The sequence below is a fragment of the Phyllobates terribilis genome, unplaced genomic scaffold, assembly GCF_046119375.1.
Source record: "Phyllobates terribilis strain yellow unplaced genomic scaffold, ASM4611937v1 Scaffold_2__4_contigs__length_985480577, whole genome shotgun sequence".
NCBI classification, from domain to species: Eukaryota; Metazoa; Chordata; class Amphibia; order Anura; family Dendrobatidae; genus Phyllobates; species Phyllobates terribilis.
In genome coordinates, this window is record NW_027362762.1 from 427,866,741 (window position 1) to 427,891,749 (window position 25,009).

Here is a 25,009-nt window from a genome sequence, read left to right on the forward strand (position 1 = left end):
ATATTCCACTCCCGGGTAAGGATGGAGTGTGGATCTGAGCTCGGTAGGCTGCATGCACTACACACATCCCATTTCCGAGGAACAGGCCGACGGTACTCCCACTTAGAAATGTGCAGGTACGACCGAGTCTGTTCCTGGCTGGAGTGGGAGGGGGGTGGTACATCCCAAGTAGTGTAGGGGCAGATAGGGGGAGCAGCCTGGGTAAAGATAGGAGCTCATTGGGTGCTGGTCACCTGAGCTCACACATATAGGGTGTATATAAGGTGGGCACCATCAAAGAACAGGGTCAGTCTGTCAGCCTTTGCAGAGAAGTCAGAGGAGGAAGAGGAGCAGAGCAGTCCCAGAGAGAGAGAGAGGAGAAAGAAGGAAAGACCCAGAGAGGGGACAAAGAGAGGACTCTAAGAACCCAAATTCAATCCCCGGGTGAAGAGTCGGCATCAGGGTACCGGAACCCAAGCTGGTGGGGGCAAAAACACACCCCAGCCAGAGACCGGAGGCCGTGGGCAGCGTTTGCCACGGCCACCCACCACATCCACCACGAAGGCACACCACGTGGAGGGTCAGGGAACCCAAGGCCAAGGGTCTCCCAACAGAAGGCCCGAGGGAGCTGGACCTGGGTGGATCAATAGTGGGGACGGCCAGAGAAAGGACAGAAGGAGAGCTCAGGGTCACGCTCCGGACTTATTTGGGGGTTGGCTGGATCCAGGACCTGGTGGACGCAGCACGGCTCGGGAGGTCACTTGAAGCTGGAGTGACCGGAACATCAGCAGTGAGTAAATACCCTAAACTGCACAACCCGACTCTGTCGTCATTTAACACCTATGCTGCACCACCACAACCCCCATCCTCTGCACCTGACCCCCTGAGGCTATACCCCACCCGTTGGGGGTTATACCACCAAAAGCTGCACCTACACCATCAGCCTCAGCGGACCCTGCTGCAGCGGCGGCCATAGTGACCGCAACACAACGGGTGGCGTAGTCGACAATAAAGAACTTATAACATCTGTAGGACTGCCACATACAACTGAGTTTGACACCCTGGGCACGGACCGGGTCACAGCCACTCGGAAGACTACAACCCCCATCTGATCCGGCTCCGGATATTCCCACTAAAGAATATGGCCCAGGGGGCGCGTCAACTTTGGCGTAGTCGGCAGGATTACGTGCCCGCAACACCCGGGTACTGCGTGCCTGAAGAAAAGTGCAAGTTTACCTCAAAAAGAAGTCTCCTGCCGGTTCCGGAGGGTCCCCGTCATCGGACCCCATCACCAGTCGATTCCCGCCGGTTGTCCGCCATTAACAGCTTTTTCCCGCCATCTGCGGAGTTTCCCGCCACTGGGAGACGATTCCCGCCATTTCCAAAGGTTTCCCGCCTTGGAAGAGCGGACGCCATTATGGGCGTGCCAGAGGATGGCAAGAGGCCACCTCCCATCGTGGGCCAGGACCGAAAATGGCGCCAAAAGTGGAAACCGCCCCCACCAACAGAGACTGTGATGCTAGAGGTGTCTGTCGGCGTGAAAGAACAGCCCCTGGAGCTGACAGTCACCAAGTGGCCCCGGGACCGCCCTCGAGGTGGGAGGAGACGAAAGGAGAGAACAAAGATGGGTGCCGCCTGGAGCAGTCTAGAGCGAGCGCACCCGGAGGCAAGAAGCCGGGAGAAGAATATCGGAGAAGCTCACCCGGAGATGGCCAGAGAGCAGAGCAGCACCGGCCCGCTGGCCAGGAGCCTGCTGGAAGAAGAGCAGAGCAGCACCGACCCGTTGGTCAGGAGCCTGCTGGAAACCACGACCCCACTAGGCCTAGTGGAGGTCCTCGCACAGCTCCCCCGAGACATACAACTGAGTTTGACACCCTGGGCACGGACCGGGTCACAGCCACTCGGAAGACTACAACCCCCATCTGATCCGGCTCCGGATATTCCCACTAAAGAATATGGCCCAGGGGGCGCGTCAGTCGACATAAAAGAACATCTAGTAACATCTATAAGGACTGCCACACACTGAGCTTGACACCCTGGGCACGGACCGGGTCACCGCCACTCGGAGACTACAACCCCCATCTGATCCGGCTCCGGGTATCCCCCAAACAACACTGGCCCAGGGGGCGCGTCACTAGGCAGCTCCTCATCAAACCCGTCAATTCATAAACGCACTGACCTGAACCCAGGTTTTTTCCTTCTCCATCGCTGTGATATCCCACTAAGATTATATAGACACCTTAGTAAGGCATATAATTGCGACCGCAACAGCGTACATTTGGAAAAAAGACTCTCCACCGACTATCTCTCTCTGATTTTCAAAACTGAATGAAGTTATGTTAATGAGGAACTCCCCTCCTCAGTTAATAACTCCTACGAAAGATTTTATAAAACTTGGTATTATTGGATGGAGTTCAGATCCTCCGCAGAGTATCAGACCTTTGACGGGGAAGTTGAGCTGGCAGTTATGGGATCTCATTTCTCCCTCCCCCTCTCCCCATTTTATCCCCCCACAACTCCCCTTTTTTCCCCTCTTTCTCCTTCCTGCTTTTTTGTATCTCTCCTCTCTCGCCGTGTTCTAGAACTTGCTAGATATGGAATTTCACCCACTGTGAAATTTCGGGGCATTCTATACCTGATTCCATTAATATACAGCTTGTTCAGTAGTCATGGTTTATCAATTGCAAGAGAATATTTTATATTCATGATGATGTTTAATTCTTGTATTGTTTCTTATTCTTTTCCTTCTTTGTTATATGCTTTTTGTCTTGTATTTAAAATTTGTTAAAGATAAATGTAAAAAAAGAATTCATAAACTTACTATGTTCCAATAGTGGAGATTATGGAGAAAAACAATGAGTGGATAGCGCAAGTGGATAAAACTGTAAAATACTTTATTAACAACGCATTTGTACATCACATTGCTCTCTTTGTCAGGTCAACCTGTCTGCTCTTCAAACGCGTTGTAAATAAAGTATTCGGCGCAATCCATTCATTCTTTTCCTCCATAATTTTCATTATGGCACTATTTGTGTCCATCCTGGGATGGATCCATTTTCATTATGAGGTCTGTCCTTTGTTCCCACAATAGAACAGAAAAATGGAAATCTGAACAAGATGCCCGCATCATTCACAGTGGCCTATTTAAATGTTCAAGCAAGGTGAATGTGGTTTCATGAATACCCATGCCCACTGTGCATTTAAAGTGGATGTTGAGTTTTGTGTTTTTGCTGCAATTTGTGTCTAGAAATTTCTTTGGTAAGCCTAAAAAACACATAAGTTGCATTTTTAAGTGTAGAATCAAAGCTTTTCTGTCTGAAAAATTTGTTAGTTTTTACTGTGATTTGTCTCCATAGGCTTCTCGTGGCAATCCTGAAATATACGCATATAAAAAATGCAATTTAATTTTTAAAGGGGTTGTACTGTCTATGTGACTGCAGACTTGTGAATCCTCACAGAGCATGCACTGCTTGCTGTCAGGATTCTCTGATGGTTGCGCAGGGAGCTTACATCCATGTGACCACAAATATGTGATTTGCATTCTTCCGGCCACATTCTAACTAGACTTGTTCGGCCTCACTAAATACACTTGCATTGAGCATGGTTGCACGCACGTCTATTCGGCATGTGACCGCATGTATACAAATCATATACTTGCGGACATGCTTCCGGCACCATCACTGGAGAATTCACAAGTCTTCAGTCACATAGAGTGACTGTAGAATTGTAGCCTAAGGCTGCACAATCTCTTTAAGTGCAGAATCGATGTTTTTATCCAAAAAAATGCATTAGAAAAAGGTGTTTCAAGTCTTCACCAAAAACACATCAATGAAGAGGAAAACGCATAAACAAAACCACAGCAAAAACACAATAATCAAAGAAGATTCTTATTGCAGAACTTTGTGTGGATACCTGCATAAAACATGAAGATAAAAAAACAGCATTTGCACTATGTGTGAACATGGTCTGATGTGTTATGGTACAGATTTGATGAAGATTTGTTTGTGTTTTTTCATGCAGAAATTGTGAATTTCCGCACTTAAAAATGTATTTTTTTTACATGCAGTTTTTTTTTAAGCTTATGGGGAAAAAAAATAACCCAAAAAGTTCCACTGCATCTTTCAATGCACAATGAGCATGAGTTTTCATGGAATCGACTTTGCTTGAACTAGTAAACTCAGTACCAGTTGAAGCCATTCAGGGTAGAAACATAAAAAGCTGTGTAAACCAGACTGTCAATGTAAATTTACTCCAGTTGATTGGGTAGACAGAAAAAACCCATAAATCGTTATTCCATTATGTTTTTGCATAAAGTGTTTTGTCATTTAGAGGAGTTCAGCACAGACGAATGACAAATGTGTGCTGCAAAGTCATTTTATGGGATGATGTTTTGAATTGCATTAAAAGAAAAGTAATTTAGTGTAGCTGGTTTTCAAGCTGGCATTCTTTATCCTGTCATGTCTCAGTGGGGCTGTATGTCACAATATTGGATTTTCCCCCATCTTTTAATTGGAATTGTGACCTTTAGTAACTGAATTGTATTATGAATTTTGGTTCAGTCCTTTCCAGTACTTTCTGAGGCTATGTAACCCACTAAATACAAGAGGTGGATCTGCAACTAATTTACAACTGAAGGAATTAGGCCACATTCACACGTTCAGTATTTTCTCAGTTTTTTACCTCAGAATTTGTAAGCCAAAACCAGGAGTGGGTGATAAATGCAGAAGTGACGTGTTTCAATGCGACTTTAATACATAGTTAAAAAGAAACAAAGATGCATGCTACACTACTTGTTTGGTTCAGGAAAAAGCTTAAGGCACAACTCCAATGTTTTTTTTTAATTTCAGCGCTGGAGTGGTGCACCTAATGTAAGTTCCCTGAGCCTAGTCTTATACTTACCAGGCGCTGTCTTCAGCTGTTCCCGGCGCCGATCCGATCTTGCACCACCATCTTGTGACTGCAACTTCAGCCTGAACTGAAGTCAGAAGTAACAGTCACAAGCTCTCAGTGTAAATCTATGAGAGCTTCGTTCTGGCCTTGTTCTGGTTCACATTTACATTGAGTTATGACTTCCAGACTGCCTAGCTGTAAAGTGCTGCAGAGCGGTAGTTGCGACCGAGCTGCTGTCCGGTTGCGCTCTGGCACTTTACAGACAAGGGGTGTCCCAGTCCCAGTGTACTGTAGGGCGTGGGGTGCATCACACTCACTTGTAGGCTGCAGGTCTCCGCTGCCTCACACAATGCGTGGGACACCAGGTTCTGTGCAACAGTCAAACTTTTAGTAAACAGTCCAAGTTCATCAGGTGGGATAGGGCACAGCAATTTAGACTTCCTTCCTCCTTAGCACAACTCCTCTTCTGTTCTTCCACACGTTCATTCTGGACTACCCCCAAACCTGCTGACTCCATCAGCCCCAGGGATTTGTTGTCCACTCCAGCAGTGCACCCGGGACCGGCCATCTGCCACCACATAACTCCATGTCCACCGACCGAGTGATGTCGGAATACCAAGCCCGCTCCATGGTACCTGGCCTGAGCCCTAGGCTCCAGACACTGTTGGAATGTCGTATCTCCATTTGGCTGCCCACTGCCCTGAATGTTTGGCCCATGATGCCTCTAGCAACCCACCACCCCACCTGACCTTGAACTGTCCTCCGCACTTCACTGGCTGACACTGAACTCCCTCTAACCAGGAAGTGCCCCCTTCTTATCAGCACTAGTGCCCACCCACTGAGCTAATCCCAACCTTAACCATTTCCTATCTACATGCTAAACTCTTCAATAGCCTATGCCGTCCTAAACTTATCCTTATGCTATATTCTCATTATGCTCTAAGACTTTATATACTGTACATCACCATAATACATTATATCACATTACATTAGACACATGTTACTTCATATATAAAACCGTACGATGGTATTCACACAGTGCGTCTGTTGCCTTCAGGGGCAGGAACAGGGTAAGACAGTCCACATCCCTACACAGCAAACACTGTAGTCATCCAGCAGGTCACAAACTGCTGGAGACCAATTAGTACAGATAAAATCTGAAGAACTTAGATTAGTAGCACCTCTCCAGCCGTGCAATAAAACAAACGCTGAAGTTGTGCTTTAAAATGAAAATGCAAAGATCCAAATAAAACCTATTGGGATTAAAAAAACAAACAAACAATTGATGGGTCTGCTCTTCCTCATTTTCAGTAGTGTACTATTGTCTTTTTGTATTTTGGTTGATGTAATACTGGAATTAAGTTGCGAAAATAAATTTGGAGTTGTAATCCATTGCAAGCAATAAAATCCCATTGTTTGACTCCTAACAATCTAAGTGCTTTACATGTATAAACTGTATATCTCTGATTTTAGCATTGTGACTTTTTATGTTGGACACAATTGCGAAGTTTACCAAGACAGAGGAATATATAAGACCAAGTTTTGGGAACAACAAATTAGAAAGCCTTATTTCTTGAATAGTATGCAGAGCTGAAGGGGGTTGTTGGGGTGCAGATGACCAGATTTTATACTACACTACAGTACAGGTAAAACATCTGGTCCCCGATTCATCAAAGTGTTTAGGTCAGAAAACTGGTGGAAAATACTTTAAAAAGCAGTAGGTAGTTGTGCATAAATTTTGCTACTTTTTTTCACACCTGTTTAGGGCAGAACCACCAAAATGGAGCTGGGATGGGGCAGGTCCCTCTACAAATTCATCAATAGTGGCAGAGTTTCTTAGGCTAGAAATGTTACTCCAGTCGACGACTGGAGTAACATTTCTGGTGAAGCACGAGGAGGCACACGTCAATGATAAAATGCGCGGAACATTCAGTACATGGTATTCATGCCCACCCCTTATTAACACTCGCATACGAAATGCCAGTATTAATGAATTCGGGCCTTGATGTTTTAAAAATATAGTAATAAAAATATTTTATCAACATCGCAGGTTATGTGCACTGAAATAGTAACTGAAGATTTATGTAATGATTTCTGCTTGCATTTTATAACCTACCCATGTGTTATTTTTCTTAGGCTATGAAACTACTTTCGAAGAAGAGATTATTGAAGCAATATGGTTTCCCACGTATGTATTTAATTAATCTCTCACGTTAAAGGAATCTCTGTATATAGATAAAATAATTAGTTTTGATGGTTATATTAAGCAATTGATTGCAGTTATTTATTCCAAAGGGTGTGCAACCAAATATTAAGATGAGGGTGCCAACAATTGTATCTGGACCATTTTTGGGGTTTTGTGTGAAATTATGACCAATTTGCCTTTTTTTCCTCTGTTTTTTTGTGTTGCTCAAATACACACAAAGGAAATAAACATGTGTATAACACAATGTGTAATTGTAGTAATTTTCTGGGAGAAATACTTCATTTTCTGGGACAATTTCAAGGTTTTAACACTTTCGGCCATGACTGTATATAAAATGGAAGAATTAGCTTCTATTTCACTAGGTAAAATGTAGATCTTCAATTCAGATGATGTCCATTGTTTTACCAGCCAATATTTAATTACTACTGAATAATTGTTCTTTTTTAATTGCAATATCTACAGAGCAAACACCCAACTTGCTGTGTTCAAATGAAGAACGTCCTCTTTACTAAGTGGGCTTATAAGAAGTTTAGTAAAGCCCCCGTCTCACATAGCGATCTCGCTAGCGAGATCGCTGCTGTGTCACGGTTTTGGTGACGCAATAGCGACCTCACCAGCGATGTAGCTATGTGTGACACTTTGCAGCGATCAGGCCCCTGCTGTGAGGTCGCTGATCGCTGCAAAGTGTCTTGGACCATTTTTTGGTCGTTGCCCTCCCGCTGGTCAGCACACATCGCTGTGTGTGACCAGCGGTAGCAGCGATCAGGCTGGTAACCATGATAAACATCGGGTTACTAGGGGCACACGCGCACCTAGTAACCCGTTGTTTATCATGGTTACGAGCCTGCTAAAGTGAGCGGTAACCTCCCGCTCACTGTAGCAGAGTGGTAACCATGATAAACAACGGGTTACTAGGTGTGCGTGTGCCCCTAGTAACCTGATGTTTACCATGGTTACCAGCCTGCTCCTGCTTCAGCAGGCTGGTAACCAGGAGCAGGACATCGTGGAAAGATTCTTTCCACGATGTCGCTGCTCCCCTGATCGTTGGTGAGCCTGCCTGTTTGACTAATTAGTACAAATCTCATTTAGGCTGGTGGTAAGCTGAGAGGTCTAAAGGCCCCGTCACACATAGCGACGCAGCAATGATCCCTGACAGGTCGTATCGTTGTTGGGATCGTTGCAGCGTCGCTAAGTGTGACGGGGCCTTTAGACCTCTCAGCTTACCACCAGCCTAAATGAGATTTGTACTAATTAGTTTTATCATTTTGGATAACATTTCAGGTTTTATTCTTTACACTGTAATGGATTGGTGGATGAAAGTGTAATCATTCTTCACATTGAACTACATTATTACATTAGAGATAAGTTGAGGAGCGTATTTAGAGCATTTTATTTTCACCATATTCTCAAGCTTTAGCTGTGGATGCATTGAATATCATCATTTGCATCACACTATAATTGAAAATTATTAATAGCCTGTTTAGGTCAGAACTCTTTTATTTTTTTCTAGAATGGTGGAGTCGTCAATCAACTATTCTTTGTCATCAGAACATGAGCTTCTAACCTTTTCAGAGATCTGTACAATCCACACATGTCATTGGAACTTAATGCACAGAACATAACACAGAAGGGTGACATCACCTGGTATTCAAGAAAACCAAGGAGACACGTACACAGCTTGCTTCATGCAAGATTCCTTAAAGGCCACTTAATGTGCTCCATTATGTGAATAATGTGTGAGGCTGGAGTAGCACACTGCAGTAACAGTGTAATTACCACCACATTATTTCTTTCTTTAAAAATGGAAAACTGCCGTAAAAAAAAATATGTATAAAGGAAAGCCTAAGGCTGTGTGCCCACTATGCGTTTTTCAAGCGTTTTTCCGCAGCGAAAACGCTTAAAAAGCGCTTGATAAAACGTGCTCCAGGGTCCCCAATGATAATCCGCATGTGCTGTGCACGTGCTGCGGAAATTTCCGCTTCGGATTATCATTGCGGAAAAATACACAGCATGTCCACTAATTTTGCGGACACGCAACTTAATTGCCGCCATTGACTTGCATTGAATCGCTTAATATCCGCATCACTACATGTGCATTCGGATATTAAGCTATTCAATGTGCGGATGGAACCTGGGTCTGGAGAAGAAGAGACTCTCCTCCAGACCCAGGTACCAAAGTACCTGTTAAAAAAAGAATTTAAAATAAAAAATAAAGATTATACTTACCTTCTGATGGCCCCTGTGTTTTCTCTGCTGCGTCCGATCTGTTGTATGGGTCGCGGTGGTGTGAAAGGACCTGCGGTGACGTCATTTAGTCATGTGACAGGTCACGCGACCGCTGACGTCGGCGGTCGCGTGACCTGTCACATGACTAAATGACGTCATGGCAGATCCTTTCGCACCACCGCGACCCATACAACAGACCGGACGCAGCGGAGAAAACACCGGGGGCCATCAGAAGGTAGGTATAATCTTTATTTTTATTTTTTACCATTTTTATTATTTTTTTTAACTATTAACTTGGTCACAGTATATAAATCCATGCCGGTTGCATGGATTTATATAGTGTGACCAAGTTGTCAAGCACTTTCCAAGTGATGCTAAAATCGCTTGGAAAAGCGCTTGTCAACCCGCATGCGGAAATGCATGTGAAGAACGCTTCACTTCCGCATGTCCCTGGCAGGAAAAACTCATGTACAATCCGCATTTACAATCCGCATGTACAATCCGCATGCGTTTTTCCTGCCAGGGAGATGCGAAAAAAATCTGCAGTATTTCTGCATCGTGGGAACTTAGCCTAATACTTTGTGTGACTACATTTTCTCTAAATACAAAAAATCTATAAAATATTCGGGATGACTAATTTGTATTTATTTCTTTATAGAGAAAAATGCAGATTGTTTATCTCTTGATCACAAAAAGAGTGAACCCAAGATATTTACTACTATATCTAAAATGTAGATAAGCACAGATTTAATGCAATCTCCCAAAAATGCACCAAGATGAAAATTATTCAACAGGTTGAACCCATAGTACAAAGATAAAAATGTATTCATTTTAAGTTAGTTGTCTAAGTAAAGACATAGATGGCATTTCACAAGTTTCTTGTTGGGGTTCACTACAACAAAATGCCATCCTAACTAAATAAGTTACAGTGCCACTTTTGCTTTGATTTAGAGCCCGCATAGTCAACATTTGTAAAATATTGGACCAATCATGTGATCTCTGAAAAAAGATGGTATACTTACTACTGTTACAATCATTATGTTATTCCTTCTAACCCAGGTATGTCAAACTCAAACACACAGAGGGCCAAAAGGAAAACTTGGACAAAGTTGCGGGCCAACCAGTATACAGTATAATGGGCTCCACATAGTCCTCCATGCAGAATAATGAGCCCCCTATAGTCCTCCATGCACAATTATGGGCCCCACATAGTCCTCCATACAGTATAATGAGCCCCACATAGTCCTCCATACAGTATAATGAGCCCCACATAGTCCTCCATACAGAATAATGGGCCCCACATAGTCCTCCATACAGTATACTGAGCCCCACATAGTCCTCCATACAGTATAATGAGCCCCACATAGTCCTCCATACAGAATAATGGGCCCCACATAGTTATCCATACAATATAATGAACCCCACATAGTCCTCCATACAGAATTATAGCCCCACATAGGGGTTGCGATTCTGGTGTCTCGAGCCAAATATAACCACCCTGCGGGCCAGATTTGGCCCACAGGCCAGAGTTTGACATTTATGTTCTAACCAGTAAAACAATGCAAGTTTTGTGCTTGGTGTAGGATTAGTTTTCTGACATCAAATGGACTTCTGTGCTGGACTTCTCGACATGTGAGTGGAGGCCACATGATATTAAGTCCATGCATGATCTATTACATTACTACTAGTGTTGAGCAAGCGTGCTCGCTTAACCTTTTAATCGCTCTGGTCTTCGGCGAGTATTTGTGGCATGCTCGGCGTCTATGTTTGAGCCGCTGCGGCTGCATGTGTCACGTCTGTAAGACAGCTGCGACATATGCAGGGATTGCTTGTTTGTTAGACAATCCCTGAATGTGTTGATGCTGTCTTACAGCCGTGACACATGCGGATGCGGCAGCTCAAACATAGATGCCGAGCATGCCGCAAATACTCGGCGAACACGTGAGCGTGTTCAATTAAAAGGTTAAACGAGCACGCTTGCTCAACACTAATTACTACAGCGATTAGATGGTCAAAAAACTAATTGATATGTACAGTACAGACCAAAAGTTTGGACACACCTCATTTAAAGATTTTTCTGTATTTTCATGACTATGAAAATTGTACATTCACACTGAAGGCATCAAAACTATGAATTAACACATGTGGAATTATATACTTAACAAAAAAGTGTGAAACAACTGAAAATATGTCTTATATTCTAGGTTCTTCAAAGTAGCCACCTTTTGCTTTGATGACTGCTTTGCACATTCTTGGCATTCTCTTGATGAGCTTCAAGAGGTAGTCACTGGAAATGGTCTTCCAACAATCTTGAAGGAGTTCCCAGAGATGCTTAGCACTTGTTGGCCCTTTTGCCTTCACTCTGCGGTCCAGCCCACCCCAAACCTTCTCGATTGAGTTCAGGTCTGGTAACTGTGGAGGCCAGATCATCTGGCGTAGCACCCCATCACTCTCCTCCTTGGTCAAATAGCCCTTACACAACCTGGAGGTGTGTTTGGGGTCATTGTCCTGTTGAAAAATAAATGATGGTCCAACTAAACGCAAACCGGATGGAATAACATGCCGCTGCAAGATGCTGTGGTAGCCATGCTGGTTCAGTATGCCTTCAATTTTGAATAAATCCCCAACAGTGTCACCAGCAAAGCACCCCCACACCATCACACCTCCTCCTCCATGCTTCACGGTGGGAACCAGGCATGTAGAGTCCATCCGTTCACCTTTTCTGCGTCGCACAAAGACACGATGGTTGGAACCAAAGATCTCAAATTTGGACTCATCAGACCAAAGCACAGATTTCCACTGGTCTAATGTCAATTCCTTGTGTTCTTTAGCCCAAACAAGTCTTTTCTGCTTGTTGCCTGTCCTTAGCAGTGGTTTCTTAGCAGCTATTTTACCATGAAGGCCTGCTGCACAAAGTCTCCTCTTAACAGTTGTTGAAGAGATGTGTCTGCTGCTAGAACTCTGTGTGGCATTGACCTGGTCTCTAATCTTAGCTGCTGTTAACCTGCGATTTCTGAGGTCAGTGACTCGGATAAACTTATCCTCAGAAGCAGAGGTGACTCTTGGTCTTCCTTTCCTGGGGCGGTCCTCATGTGAGCCAGTTTCTTTGTAGCGTTTCATGGTTTTTGCAACTGCACTTGGGGACACTTTCAAAGTTTTCCCAATTTTTCACACTGACTGACCTTCATTTCTTAAAGTAATGATGGCCACTTGTTTTTCTTTACTTAGAATTTGTATTATGGCAAGAAAAAAGCAGCTAACAGTCTATTCAGTAGGACTATCTGCTGTGTATCCACCAGACTTCTGCACAACTCAACTGATGGTCGCAGCCCCATTTATAAGGCAAGAAATCCCACTTATTAAACCTGACAGGCCACACCTGTGAAGTGAAAACCATTTCTGGTGACTACCTCTTGAAGCTCATCAAGAGAATGCCAAGAGTGTGCAAAGCAGTCATCAAAGCAAAAGGTGGATACTTTGAAGAACCTAGAATATAAGACATATTTTCAGTTGTTTCACACTTTTTTGTTAAGTATATAATTCCACATGTGTTAATTCATAGTTTTGATGAATGTACAATTTTCATAGTCATGAAAATACAGAAAAATCTTTAAATGAGGTGTGTCCAAACTTTTGGTCTGTACTGTATAACTAGCATCATGTAGAAGTACATAACTTCAAGGCTTCCATCTAGTTCACGTTTGCTAACTCCCACTGTCAAAGAGGTTGATGGAAACTTGTGGTAACACAGAATGAGATACAAACGTCAATTGTAAAAAGCTTTCAGAAATGTTATTTATGCATATTTTATATCAATCCTTGTCTTCACTCATAATTTGTATTTTTGTATCTCTTCTTATTTTTTTTAGGTCGACCACCCCCCAGAGGATCAAAAACTATGTCTGGAGATCAAGCAAAACCAATGGCTCCATTGGACAGGGTTTATCAAGAGATAGCAATTTTGAAAAAGTTAGACCATATTAATATTGTCAGATTGATTGAGGTAGGTGTAAAGGGTTAAATCCTCAGAATATTATATACAATGCATACGATTTCAAGTTTTAAAGGTAGAAGTTTTTTGGCTTGATGCGGCGACTCAGTGATCCTCCATGCCCGCTATTAGAGAATATATATTCACTCCTCTACACTCCCATGGGCGTGGAGAAGAGTGAATATTTATTCGCTTTAGTAGCATGCACGGAGGATCGCTGAGCCGCAGTGGGAGCTGTAGTGCTGCTGACAGTGCCCTCTATTAAAAAACGTGGATATTCACTCCTCTCCACTCCCATGGTCCCGATGTCGAGAGGAGTGAATATCCCCGCAGCTCATGCGCTGCTCAGATACTGAGATCAGCTGAGAACAGGACGCAGCTCTGGAGCAGAGGGGAGGAAGGTGAGTAGAAGTGTTTATTTTTTTCACGCGTGCAGTGATGGGGGACTATGTATACCAGGATAGGGGACCATACATACCAGGATTGGGGATCAGGGGCCCATGCATACCAGGATTGGAGATGAGGGGCCCATGCATACCAGGATAGGAGATGAGGGGGCCATGCATACCAGGACTGGTGATGAGGGGGCCATGCATACCAGGATTGGTGATGAGAGGGCCATGCATACCAGGGTTGGGGATAAGGGGGCCATGCATACCAGGATTGGGGATGAGGGGGCCATGCATACAGTGCCTTGTGAAAGTATTTGGCCCCTTAAACTTTTCTACCTTTTGCCACGCTTCTGGCTTCAAACATGAAGATATAAAATTCTATTTTTTGGGGGAAGAATCAACAACAAGTGGGACACAATTGTGAAATGGAACGAAATTTATTGGATATTTTAAACTTTTTAAAAAAATTAAAAACTGAAAAGTGGAACGTGCAATATTATTCGGCCCCCTTGAGTTAATACTTTGTAGCGCCACCTTTTGCTGCGATTACAGCTGCAAGTCGCTTGGGGTATGTCTCTATCAGTTGTGCACATCGAGAGGCTGAAATTCATGCCGATTCTTTCTTGCAAAACAGCTCGAGCTCTGTGAGGTTGGATGGAGGGCGTTTGTGAACAGCAGTTTTCAGCTCTTTCCACAGATTCTCCATTGGATTCAGGTCTGGACTTTGACTTGGCCATTCTAACACCTGGATACGTTTATTTTTGAACCATTCCATTGTAGATTTTGCTTTATGTTTGGGATCATTGTCTTGTTGGAAGATAAATCTCCGTCCCAGTCTCAGGTCTTTTGCAGACTCCATCAGGTTTTCTTCCAGAATGGTCCTGTATTTGGCTCTGTTCATCTTCCCATCAATTTTAACCGTCTTCCCTGTCCCTGCTGAAGAAAAGCACACCCAAACCACGATGCTGCCACCACCATGTTTGACAGTGGGGATGGTGTTTTGAGGGTGATGAGCCGTGTTGCTTTTACGCCAAACATATCGTTTTGTATTGTGGCCAAAAAGTTCGATTTTGGTTTCATCTGACCAGAGCACCTTATTCCACATGTTTGATGTGTCTCCCAGGTGGCTTGTGGCAAACTTCAAGCGAGACTTTTTATGGATATCTTTGAGAAATGGCTTTCTTCTTGCCACTCTTCCATAAAGGCCAGATTTGTGCAATGTACGACTGATTGTTATCCTATGGACAGACTCTCCCACCTCAGCTGTAGATCTCTGCAGTTCATGCCGAGTGATAATGGGCCTTTTGGCTGCATCTCTGATCAGTCTTCTCCTTGCTCGAGATGAAAGTTTAGAGGGACGGCCGGGTCTTGGTAGATTTGCAGTGGTCTGATACTCCTTCCATTTCAATACCAAAACAGGTTATCAAACTTGGGGTTATTCCGTTTGGAAAAACGAAGGCTTAGACGCGATCTGATTACAGTGTACAAAAATATCAGGAGATGGTACAGAAATCTTTCTAATGATCTTTTTACACTTCGGCATGTGACGGGGACAAGGGGGCATGCTCTCTATCTAGAGGAATGAAGATTTAATCATAATCACAGATGCAGATTCTTTACTGTAAGAGCAGTGAGACTATGGAACTCTCTGCCACAAGATGTTCTAATGGTTGATTCACTAGTAAAATTCTAAAGGGGGGCCTGGATGCCTTTCTTGATAAATATAATATTACAGGTTATGGGCAATAGATTCTGTGATGGGGCGTTGTTTCCCCTAATATGGAGATATTAATGTCTGCCCCATGGGTTTTTGCCTTTGTGTGGATCAATTTGTTAGGCTATAGGATGAACTCGGTGGACTTAAGTCTACATTCAACCTTAAAACTATGAAACTATTAAAGTACAGGAGCAGCAACATTTCGACCTGTATGGTCTTTTTCAAGCTGTAATTCATCTACAGTCTATTGTTTGCTATACACCATGTGGCTGCCGTAAAATAAATCTCTAAATGTTATTAACAGCAGCTCAGGCAAGACATCTGACTCCATAATCATGTACAGAAAAAAAAAACACAGAAATCTGCCACTGTATAGAAAGAAAACAGTCTAGAAGAAAGAATATTTATCAGAAACCCAGTTTACCTAGTATTAGATTATATATTCTCATTGTGAAGTCAATGTTCTGTTTTTTGTTAATTGAGTTGAAAATGAAAACCCTTGTTCACATATTTTTATTTTTACTTCACAGGTGCTGGATGATCCGGCTGAAGATAATCTTTATATGGGTAAGCTGATGTTCGACTCTTTTTTTTCTCCTCAAAAAGCTGTATTGCTTTAAAAAAAAAATATACATATATATATATATATATACATACATATATATATATATATATATATATATATATATATATATATATATATATATGTGTGTGTATATATATATATATATATATATATATATATATATATATACTGTATATATACACTGCTCAAAAAAGTAAAGGGAACATTTAAACAACACAATGTAAGTCCAAGTCAATGACACCTCTCTGAAATCAACCTGTCCAGTTATGAGGCAACACTGATTGTGAATCAATTTCTTCTGCTGTTGTGCAAGTGGAACAGACAACAGGTAGAAATGATAGGCAATTAGCAAGACACCCCCTATAAAGGAGTGGTTCTGCAGCTGATGACCACAGACCATTTCTCTGTTCTCATCCTTTTTGGCTGTTGTTTTAGTCACTTTGTCGTTGCTCTCACCCCTAGAGGTACAGTACATTAGCATGAGACGGTGTCTACAACCCACAGAAGTTGCTCAGGTAGTGCAGCTCATCCAGGATGGCATATCAATGCGAGCTGTGGCAAGAAGGGTAGCTGTGTCTGTCAGCACAGTGTCCAGAGCATGGAGCAGTTAATTTATCAGGAAACAGGCCAGTACACCAGAAAACGTGGAGGGGGCCGTAGGAGGGCAACAACCCAGCATCAGGACCGCTAAATCCTCCTTTGTGTAAGGAGGATCGAGGAGCAGTGCCACAGCTCTGCAAAATGACCTCTAGCAGACCACCAACATCCATGTGTCTGCTCAAACTGTCTTCATGAGGGTGGTATGAGGGCCCGACATCCACAAGTGGGTGTTGTGCTTACAGCCCATCACCGTGTAGGGCGATTGGCATTTGCCAGAGAACACCAAGATTGGCAGATTTGACATTGGTACCCTGTGCTCTTCACAGATGAGAGCAGGTTCACACTGAACACATGTGACAGACGTGACAGTCTGGAGATGAAGTGGAGAATGTTCTGCTGCCTGCAACATCCTCCAGCATGACCGGTTTGGCAGTGGGTCAGTAATGGTGTAGGGAGGCATTTCTCTGGAGGGCCGCATAGCCCTCCATGTGCTAGCCATTGTAACGGGGCCGGGTGGTGGAACCTCTGTGCCTTGGAACAAGGAGGGACCCCGAGGGGCATGTGTTAGTCTGGGGACGACCTTGTAATAGAGCAGGTGGCTCCCACGGGTCAGATAGCGGGGACTGACCGGTGTAGCGGGTGGACACAACAGGAGGGTAGCAGTCTCTGGGTGAGCAGGCGGGTGGTCACGGCAAGTGACGGCAGAACGGGTAAGAGTCTCTTGGCAGGCAGGCAGGTGGTCATGGCAAGTGACGGCAGAGCAGGTAAGAGTCTCTTGGCTGGCAGGCAGGTGGTCACGGGAAGTGACGGCAGAACGGGTAAGAGTCTCTTGGCAGGCAGGCAGGTGGTCACGGAAAGTGACGGCAGAGCAGGTAAGAGTCTCTTGGCTGGCAGGCAGGTGGTCACGGCAAGTGACAGCAGAGCCTCTAGGTAGGCTAGCTGGCGGGTAGCAGGTGAGTGCTCCCAGGAGAGCGGGCTAGCAAGTACGGCAGGTAGCAGGCAGGTAACTGGCAGGTGCTTCCTGGTCCGTAGGTGGAGTTGCCCATAGACAGACTGGTGGATGCTTGAGACCGACTGTCGGGCTGAAGAGCAGACAAGCAGGCAGACTGGACTGGTAGTCAGGCTGGCAACGAGACCTGAGGGCTGAAGCAGAGGTGAGTATGCTTTGCAACAACTTTGCTTGGGCACCTCCATTTTGGAGGAGGTGCCTTATATATGGGAGGTCCTCCGGCTATTGGCCGGGGACTCCTTAGAACGGCGCGCGTGGTCCCTTTAAGAGAGGGGGAGCGCGCGCTCCCTAAGCACAGTGCCCGGGAAGGAGCGCTCGCCGGCAGCAGCGAGGGAAGGAGCGCTGGAGGACGCCGCGCCCGGAACAGGAAGGTGAGAGGGACGGCGTCTCTGCCTAGCAGGGGGCAGAGATGCCGATGCTACAGCCATTAGGTACCGGGATGAGATCCTCAGACCCATTGTGAGACAATATACAGGTGCAGTAGGCCCTGGGTTCTTTCTGATGCATGACAATGCTAGGACTCATGTTGCTGAAGTGTGTCAGCCGTTCCTGCATGATGAAGGCATTGATGCTATGGACTGGCCTGTCCGTTCCCCAGACCTGAATCCAATTGAGCACACCTGGGACATCATGTCTCGTTCCATCCACCAACGCCACGTCCAGGAGTTGACTGATGCTTTAATCCAGGTCTGGGAGGAGATCCCTCAGGAGAATATCCGCCGCCTCATCAGGAGCATGTCCAGGCATTATAGGGAGGTCATACAGGCACGTGGAGGCCACACACACTACTGAGCATCATTTCCTTATCTTGGGCATTTCCACTGAAGTTGGATCAGCCTGTAATTTGATTTTCCATTTTGATTTTGAGTATCATTCCAAATCCAGACTTCCATGGGATATTAATTTTGATTTACATTGATCATTTTTATGTTTTATTGTTCTCAACGCATTGCACTATATAATGAATAAAGGTTGGCAACTGGAATAATTCATTCAGTGATATCTAGGATGTGGTATTTTAGTGTTCCCTTTATATTTTTGAGCAGTATATATATATATATAATATATATATATATATATATATATATATATATATATATATTTATTTATTGTATATACCTTATATACTCGAGTATAAGCCGACCCGAATATAAGCCGGGTCATCTAATTTTACCACAAAAAACTGGGAAAACGTATTGACTCGAGTATAAGCCTAGTCTGGGAAATGCAGCAGCTACTGGTAAATTTCCCCATCCTGGTAAGCATGGCCCCCTCATCCCCAAGCCTGGTATGCATGGTCCCCTCATCCCCAGTCCTGGTATGCATGCCCCCCCTATCCTGGTATGCACGGCCCCCTCATCCCCAATCCTGGTATGCATGGCCCCCTCATCCCCAATCCTGGTATGCATGGCCCCCTTATCACCAATCCTGGTATGTATGGCCCCCTCATCACCAATCCTGGTATGCATGACCCCTTCATCCCCAATCCTGGTATGCATGGGCCCCTCATTCCCAATCCTGGTATGCATGGGCCCCTCATTCCCAATCCTGGTATGTATGGCCCCCTCATCACCAATCCTGGTATGCATGGCCCCCCTATCCTGGTATACATAGCCCCCATCACTGCACACATGAAAAAAATAAACACTTGTACTCACCTTCCGCCCCTCTGCTCCAGCGCTGCATCCTGTTCTCAGCTGATCTCAGCATCTACAGTGCCTTGTGAATGTATTTGCCCCCCTTGAACTTTTCTACCTTTTGCCACATTTCTGGCTTCAAACATAAAGATATAAAATTCTAATTTTTGGGGGAAGAATCAACAACAAGTGGGACACAATTGTGAAGTGGAACGAAATTTATTGGATATTTTAAACTTTTTAAAAAAATTAAAAACTGAAAAGTGGGGCGTGCAATATTATTCGGCCCCTTTACTTTCAGTGCAGCAAACTCACTCCAGAAGTTCAGTGAGGATCTTTGAATGATCCAATGTTGTCCTAAATGACTGGTAATGATAAATATAATCCACCTGTGTGTAATCAAGTCTTCGTATAAATGCACCTGCTCTGTGATAGTCTCAGGGTTCTGTTTCAAGTGCAAAGAGCATCATGAAGACCAAGGAACACACCAGGCAGGTCTGAGATACTGGACGGAGCCAAATACAGGACCATTCTGGAAGAAAACCTGTTGGAGTCTGCAAAAGACTGGGACAGAGATTTATCTTCCAACAAGACAATGATCCCAAACATAAAGCAAAATCTACAATGGAATGGTTCAAAAATAAACGTATCCAGGTGTTAGAATGGCCAAGTGAAAGTCCAGACCTGAATCCAATCGAGAATCTGTGGAAAGAGCTGAAAACTGCTGTTCACAAACGCCCTCCATCCAACCTCACTGAGCTTGAGCTGTTTTGCAAGAAAGAATGGGCATGAATTTCAGCCTCTCGATGTGCAAAACTGATAGAGACATACCCCAAGCGACTTGCAGCTGTAATCGCAGCAAAAGGTGGCGCTACAAAGTATTAACTCAAGGGGGCCGAATAAAATTGCACGTTCCACTTTTCAGTTTTTAATTTTTTTAAAAAGTTTAAAATATCCAATAAATTTCGTTCCATTTCACGATTGTGTCCCACTTGTTGTTGATTCTTCCCCCAAAAAATAGAATTTTATATCTTCATGTTTGAAGCCAGAAGCGTGGCAAAAGGTAGAAAAGTTCAAGGGGGCCAAATACTTTCACAAGGCACTGAATGCATGGCCCCCTCATCCCCAATCCTGGTATGCATGGCCCCCTTATCCCCAATCCTGGTATGCATGGCCCCCTCATCCCCAGTCCTGGTATGCATGGCCCCCTCATCACCAGTCCTGGTATGCATGGCCCCCTCATCACCAATCCTGGTATGCATGGCCCCCTCATCACCAATCCTGGTATGCATGGCCCCCTCATCTCCTATCCTGGTATGCATGGGCCCCTCATCTCCAATTCTGGTATGCATGGGCCCCTGATCCCCAATCCTGGTATGCATGGTCCCCTATCCTGGTATACATGGCCCTCCATCACTGCACATGTGAAAAAAATAAACACTTCTACTCACCTTCCTCCCCTCTGCTCCAGAGCTGCGTCCTGTTCTCAGCTGATCTCAGCATCTGAGCAGCGCATGACATCACTGCCATGCGCCTTCAGACGCCGAGGTGAGCTGCAGGGATATTCACTCCTCTCGACATCGGGACCATGGGAGTGGAGAGGAGTGAATATCCATGTTTTTTAATAGCGGGCACTGTCAGCAGCACCGCAGCTCCCGCTGCGGCTAAGCGTTCCTCCGTGCCTGCTACTAAAGAGAATGAATATTCACTCTTCTCCACGCCTATGGGAGTGGAGAGGAGTGAATATTCATACTCTCTAATAGCGGGCACGGAGGATCACTGAGTCGGTGCAGGAGCTGCGTTGCTGCTGACCGTGCCCACTATTAAAGAACATGGATATTCACTCACTATTAAAGGAATGAATATTCACTCCTCTCCACTCCCATGGGCGTGGAGTAGAGTGAATATTCATTTTCCTTTAGCAGCGTTTGCCCTGCTCCTCCACTGCCGAAACCCCCCTCTCCCCCACCACTATCCACCACTGGAATGTATATACTATATAAAGTATAAGCAGAGGGGGGCTTTTTCAGTCTATAAAAATATGTTGAAAAAGTTGGCTGAAATCAGGTCTTCTTAATGCCAGCTGTGAGGGTTAACTATTTTAACAGCCTTGTGAACTGGAAGATACTACTATAGAGGGGAGGGGTGTGGGGACTGTGAGTGTGCAACATGTAAGTACATGGGAGATACTTGCTACCTGTCTTGCTTCATGCAGGAAACAGTTATATCTTGTAGGCAATTAATTTTTCCAAGGGGCCACATGAGAGACCGTTTCAGTTAGTGGGGGGCGAACAAATAGGCTGAAATTAATTATGCGCAACAGTAATATTAACATATTAATTATAATTATTGTTTATATACAGTGTGAGCCCCCACAAAGCCCCACTATATACAGTATGAGCCCCCACATAGCCCCCGATATACAGTACGAGCATCTATATACAGTATGATCCCCCGCATAACCCCCTATATACAGTATGACCCCCTGCATAGCCCCCATATTCAGTGCCCGCCAAATAGCCCCCTATATACAGTATGAGCTCCACATAGCCCCCCCCCCTATATACAGTATGAGTCAAGACTTACAAGAGGCAAATGTTGGATTCTTGTTTGGACCTCAGATCCAGGAGCAATCATTACCTAACATGGTACCGAGTTGCCTCAATTCTCAGGGGTGCTGCTCCTCGAGGAAATGAGCAATCCTCACCAAAGTTTCGGCCTTTGTAGAGGACATCTAGGGCTTCAAGACGCATATGTTGGATTATCACTCAAAGCCCCATAACCTGGAGCAATTGGTATTGGCAGTTCAGGAATACCTGGTTCCCAGACCCCTAGGGCCACAAATATGTGCCACAATTCTATGTGTAGGACTAGATGTTCTCTTTTCACCCTGAAAGTTTGGTGAGGATCGGACCTTCTATGGCAGAGAAACCGGCATTGGAAGGGAGGCATACTGAACCATCTATAGACTTAACATGGGGCCAAGTTGCTTCACTTCTCAGGGGTGCTGTTCCTCTAGGAAAAGAGAAATCCTGCCCAAATTTCCAGTGGTTGTAGAGGAAATCTAGAGCTATGAAAGGCATATTTTTAGATTTTCGATCGGACCCCGTAACAGGGAGCAATTGGTACTGGCATTTCAGGAAGACCTGGTTCCCGGACCCCAGGGGCTACAAATATTTGCTGCCCCTCTATGTGTAGGTCCAGATGTGCCAGAAGGGCGGCACCCCAAATCGTCTATAGACTTAACATGGAGTCCATGGAGTATAGACTTAACAGTATGTGCCCCCACATTACCTCCCGATATACAGTATAAGCACAACATAGTTCCCCTTTTTACAGCATGAACCCCCAAATAGCTCCCCTATATTTAGTATGAGACCATCCTCGTCCTTTAGCTTGGTTGCATTGCCTCGTCCCATGATTGTGGAGCCTACTGAAACAGACTAAGGAACCTTTATAAACACGTAGGAAGCCTTTGCAGGTGTTTTTTGTTGATTATTCTAATTTACTGAGATAATGACTTTTGTGTTTTCATTGGCTGTAAGCCATAATCATCAACATTAATAGAAATAAAAACTTGAAATAGATCACTCTGTTTGTAATGACTCTATATAATATATGAGTTTCACTTTATGTATTGAAGAACGTAAATAAATTAACTTTTTGATCATATTCTAATTTAGTGAGAAGCACTTTCATTATTACAATGCTGATAAATATCATTTTTCTCTTATTAGTAAAATGTTATAGCTCTTGACTGAGGAAAGGCTAACCTTTTGGCCTCTTCTTAATCATCCCTTTTATCCTACCTTTACCCTTTCCCTCCCTTTAACACTAATGACAGACAACTGTGGATTTGTATTAATGGCCACAGCAAACTTTGTTTTATAACATTAACCATCTTAGGCCGGTTTCACACGTCCGGATACTTCCAGTACCGGATAAACCCATACTGGAGATATCCGTGACCGTGTGCGCCTGTGTGGCACACGTGTGTCACCCCTGTGCCGCATTAGGATCACACGTACAGGAGTTTGGGAATCAACGGTACAGTTAGCGCTGTTCCCAAGCGCCGGGTGCTGAACACTGCCCTCATCATAGTCCCCTGCCGCCGCTCCAGTCAGCACCAGCAGAGGTTAATGATGAGAGTAGTAGTCTGCTCCCGCAGTGTCCACCTATAAAAATAAGAATAAAATTTAAAAAATCCATATACTCACCTGTCCTAAGTGTCCCCCGCTATAATCCATGTGACTGCTCAGCAGAGGAGACGGGGAGACTGACTCCTGCGGCGAGCGGTGTCCTGTCACTAACTGAGTGCTGTGGAGGTCCGGAGCTCGCTCGCTGCAGGAGTCATTCTCACCGGATCCTTGGTGTGAGCGGTCACATGAATTACAGCGGGGGACTTCTCCGGACAGGTGAGTATAAGGATTTTATTATTTTATTCTTATTTTTACACCAGGACACTGCGGGAGCAGACTAGTACTCGCAACAGACAATGATGAGGGCAGCGTTTAGCACCGGCGCTTGGGAAGAGCCCTAACTGTACCGCTGATTCCCAGGCGCAGGTACGTGGTACATTGACAGACGGATGTCATCTGTGTGTGTTCAGCGTGAGACATTTTGCAGACGGTGCAGCGTGTAAAAAAACTGAAATGTCAACGTGTTTTGGCAACGGACACAAGGTCCATAGAAACACACTGACATGTGCGCAGACCCATAGATTTGAATGGGTCTGCATGTGTCAGTGTCTCCAGTATGTGTGGAAACTGTCACCACACGTACCAGACACACTGACATGTGAAAGAGCCCTTAAAGGGGTTGTCCAGTCTAAAATGACACTCTGTGTGACTGTAGACTTTTGAATTCCCCCAATGCACGCATTGTGCACAGCGAAGATTCGCCAGTTTCTGAGTCGGGAACGTTGGTGATGTATGCAATATGCATACTCTGGTGCAGAAGCCATCTAGTTACTGCTGACTTTTCATTTTAGTCAACCCCTTAAATATGCATTAACATATTATTAACATATTCTTATCAACTTGACCTGAATATAAGGAAAGGGGTCTTTGGAAGCCATCCAATAAAACCCAGGTGCCATCAGCTGCTCCCCTTTGCCCCCAACCGCAAACATTCTTTACCATTTACCAGAAGAGCGGAAGTGACCCTCCCAAAAGGGGTCCCCCCCCTTTCACCATACCACTATTTAGCTTTCCAAAGACCCAATTTCGCAAGCTGCCATGACATACCACTTAAAAGCAAGCAGACACTCTACTGTACACCCACATCAAGGCCGTAACCCACAAACTAACGGCAGAAACTCACATTAAAGAGAGGGAGGGTGGGACGCTGCTCCACCAATGGACTGCCCCAACACAGCCCTGAAAGCCTATATACTCCAGTTCCCTTCACCAATCAGGTATGGCCACATTTATGCCTCTCCCCATATCTGCCCCCTATCAATAACCATGCCCCCTACCTTATGAATAACATCATTTTAGGATCCGAGATATCCTGTACCACATAATGGCATTCTATAAAATAAACCCCCCAGCCTAGGCATGCCTCCTATTCATGAGGCCCTACTTCTTAGTCCCTTCGGGTCGCAATGCGGCCTTACTTGACTAGAAATGAGGAAAATATTCGTCTGATTTGCTGTTTGCTGCCTAGTGGCATGCATTGGTAAATTCACATCCTTTATAACTTGTATTTGGCAAATTTATGAGAAAAATAGGGAAATACATTCTTATATATTATTATACAGACCTGCGACTCAAGA

General features: G+C 44.6%; 1 protein-coding gene across 2 annotated transcripts in view; it reads left to right on the plus strand.

Annotated features, from left to right (window-relative positions):
• Positions 1-25,009, plus strand: part of CAMKK1 (calcium/calmodulin dependent protein kinase kinase 1) — a 422,153-nt gene that overhangs the window by 234,689 nt on the left and 162,455 nt on the right. For both annotated transcript variants that reach the window (XM_073665198.1, XM_073665200.1), the window contains exons 5-7: positions 7,006-7,057; positions 13,171-13,304; positions 15,932-15,968. In XM_073665198.1, the coding sequence (XP_073521299.1) occupies positions 7,006-7,057; positions 13,171-13,304; positions 15,932-15,968 (223 nt within the window). The remainder of the gene's footprint in view (positions 1-7,005; positions 7,058-13,170; positions 13,305-15,931; positions 15,969-25,009) is intronic.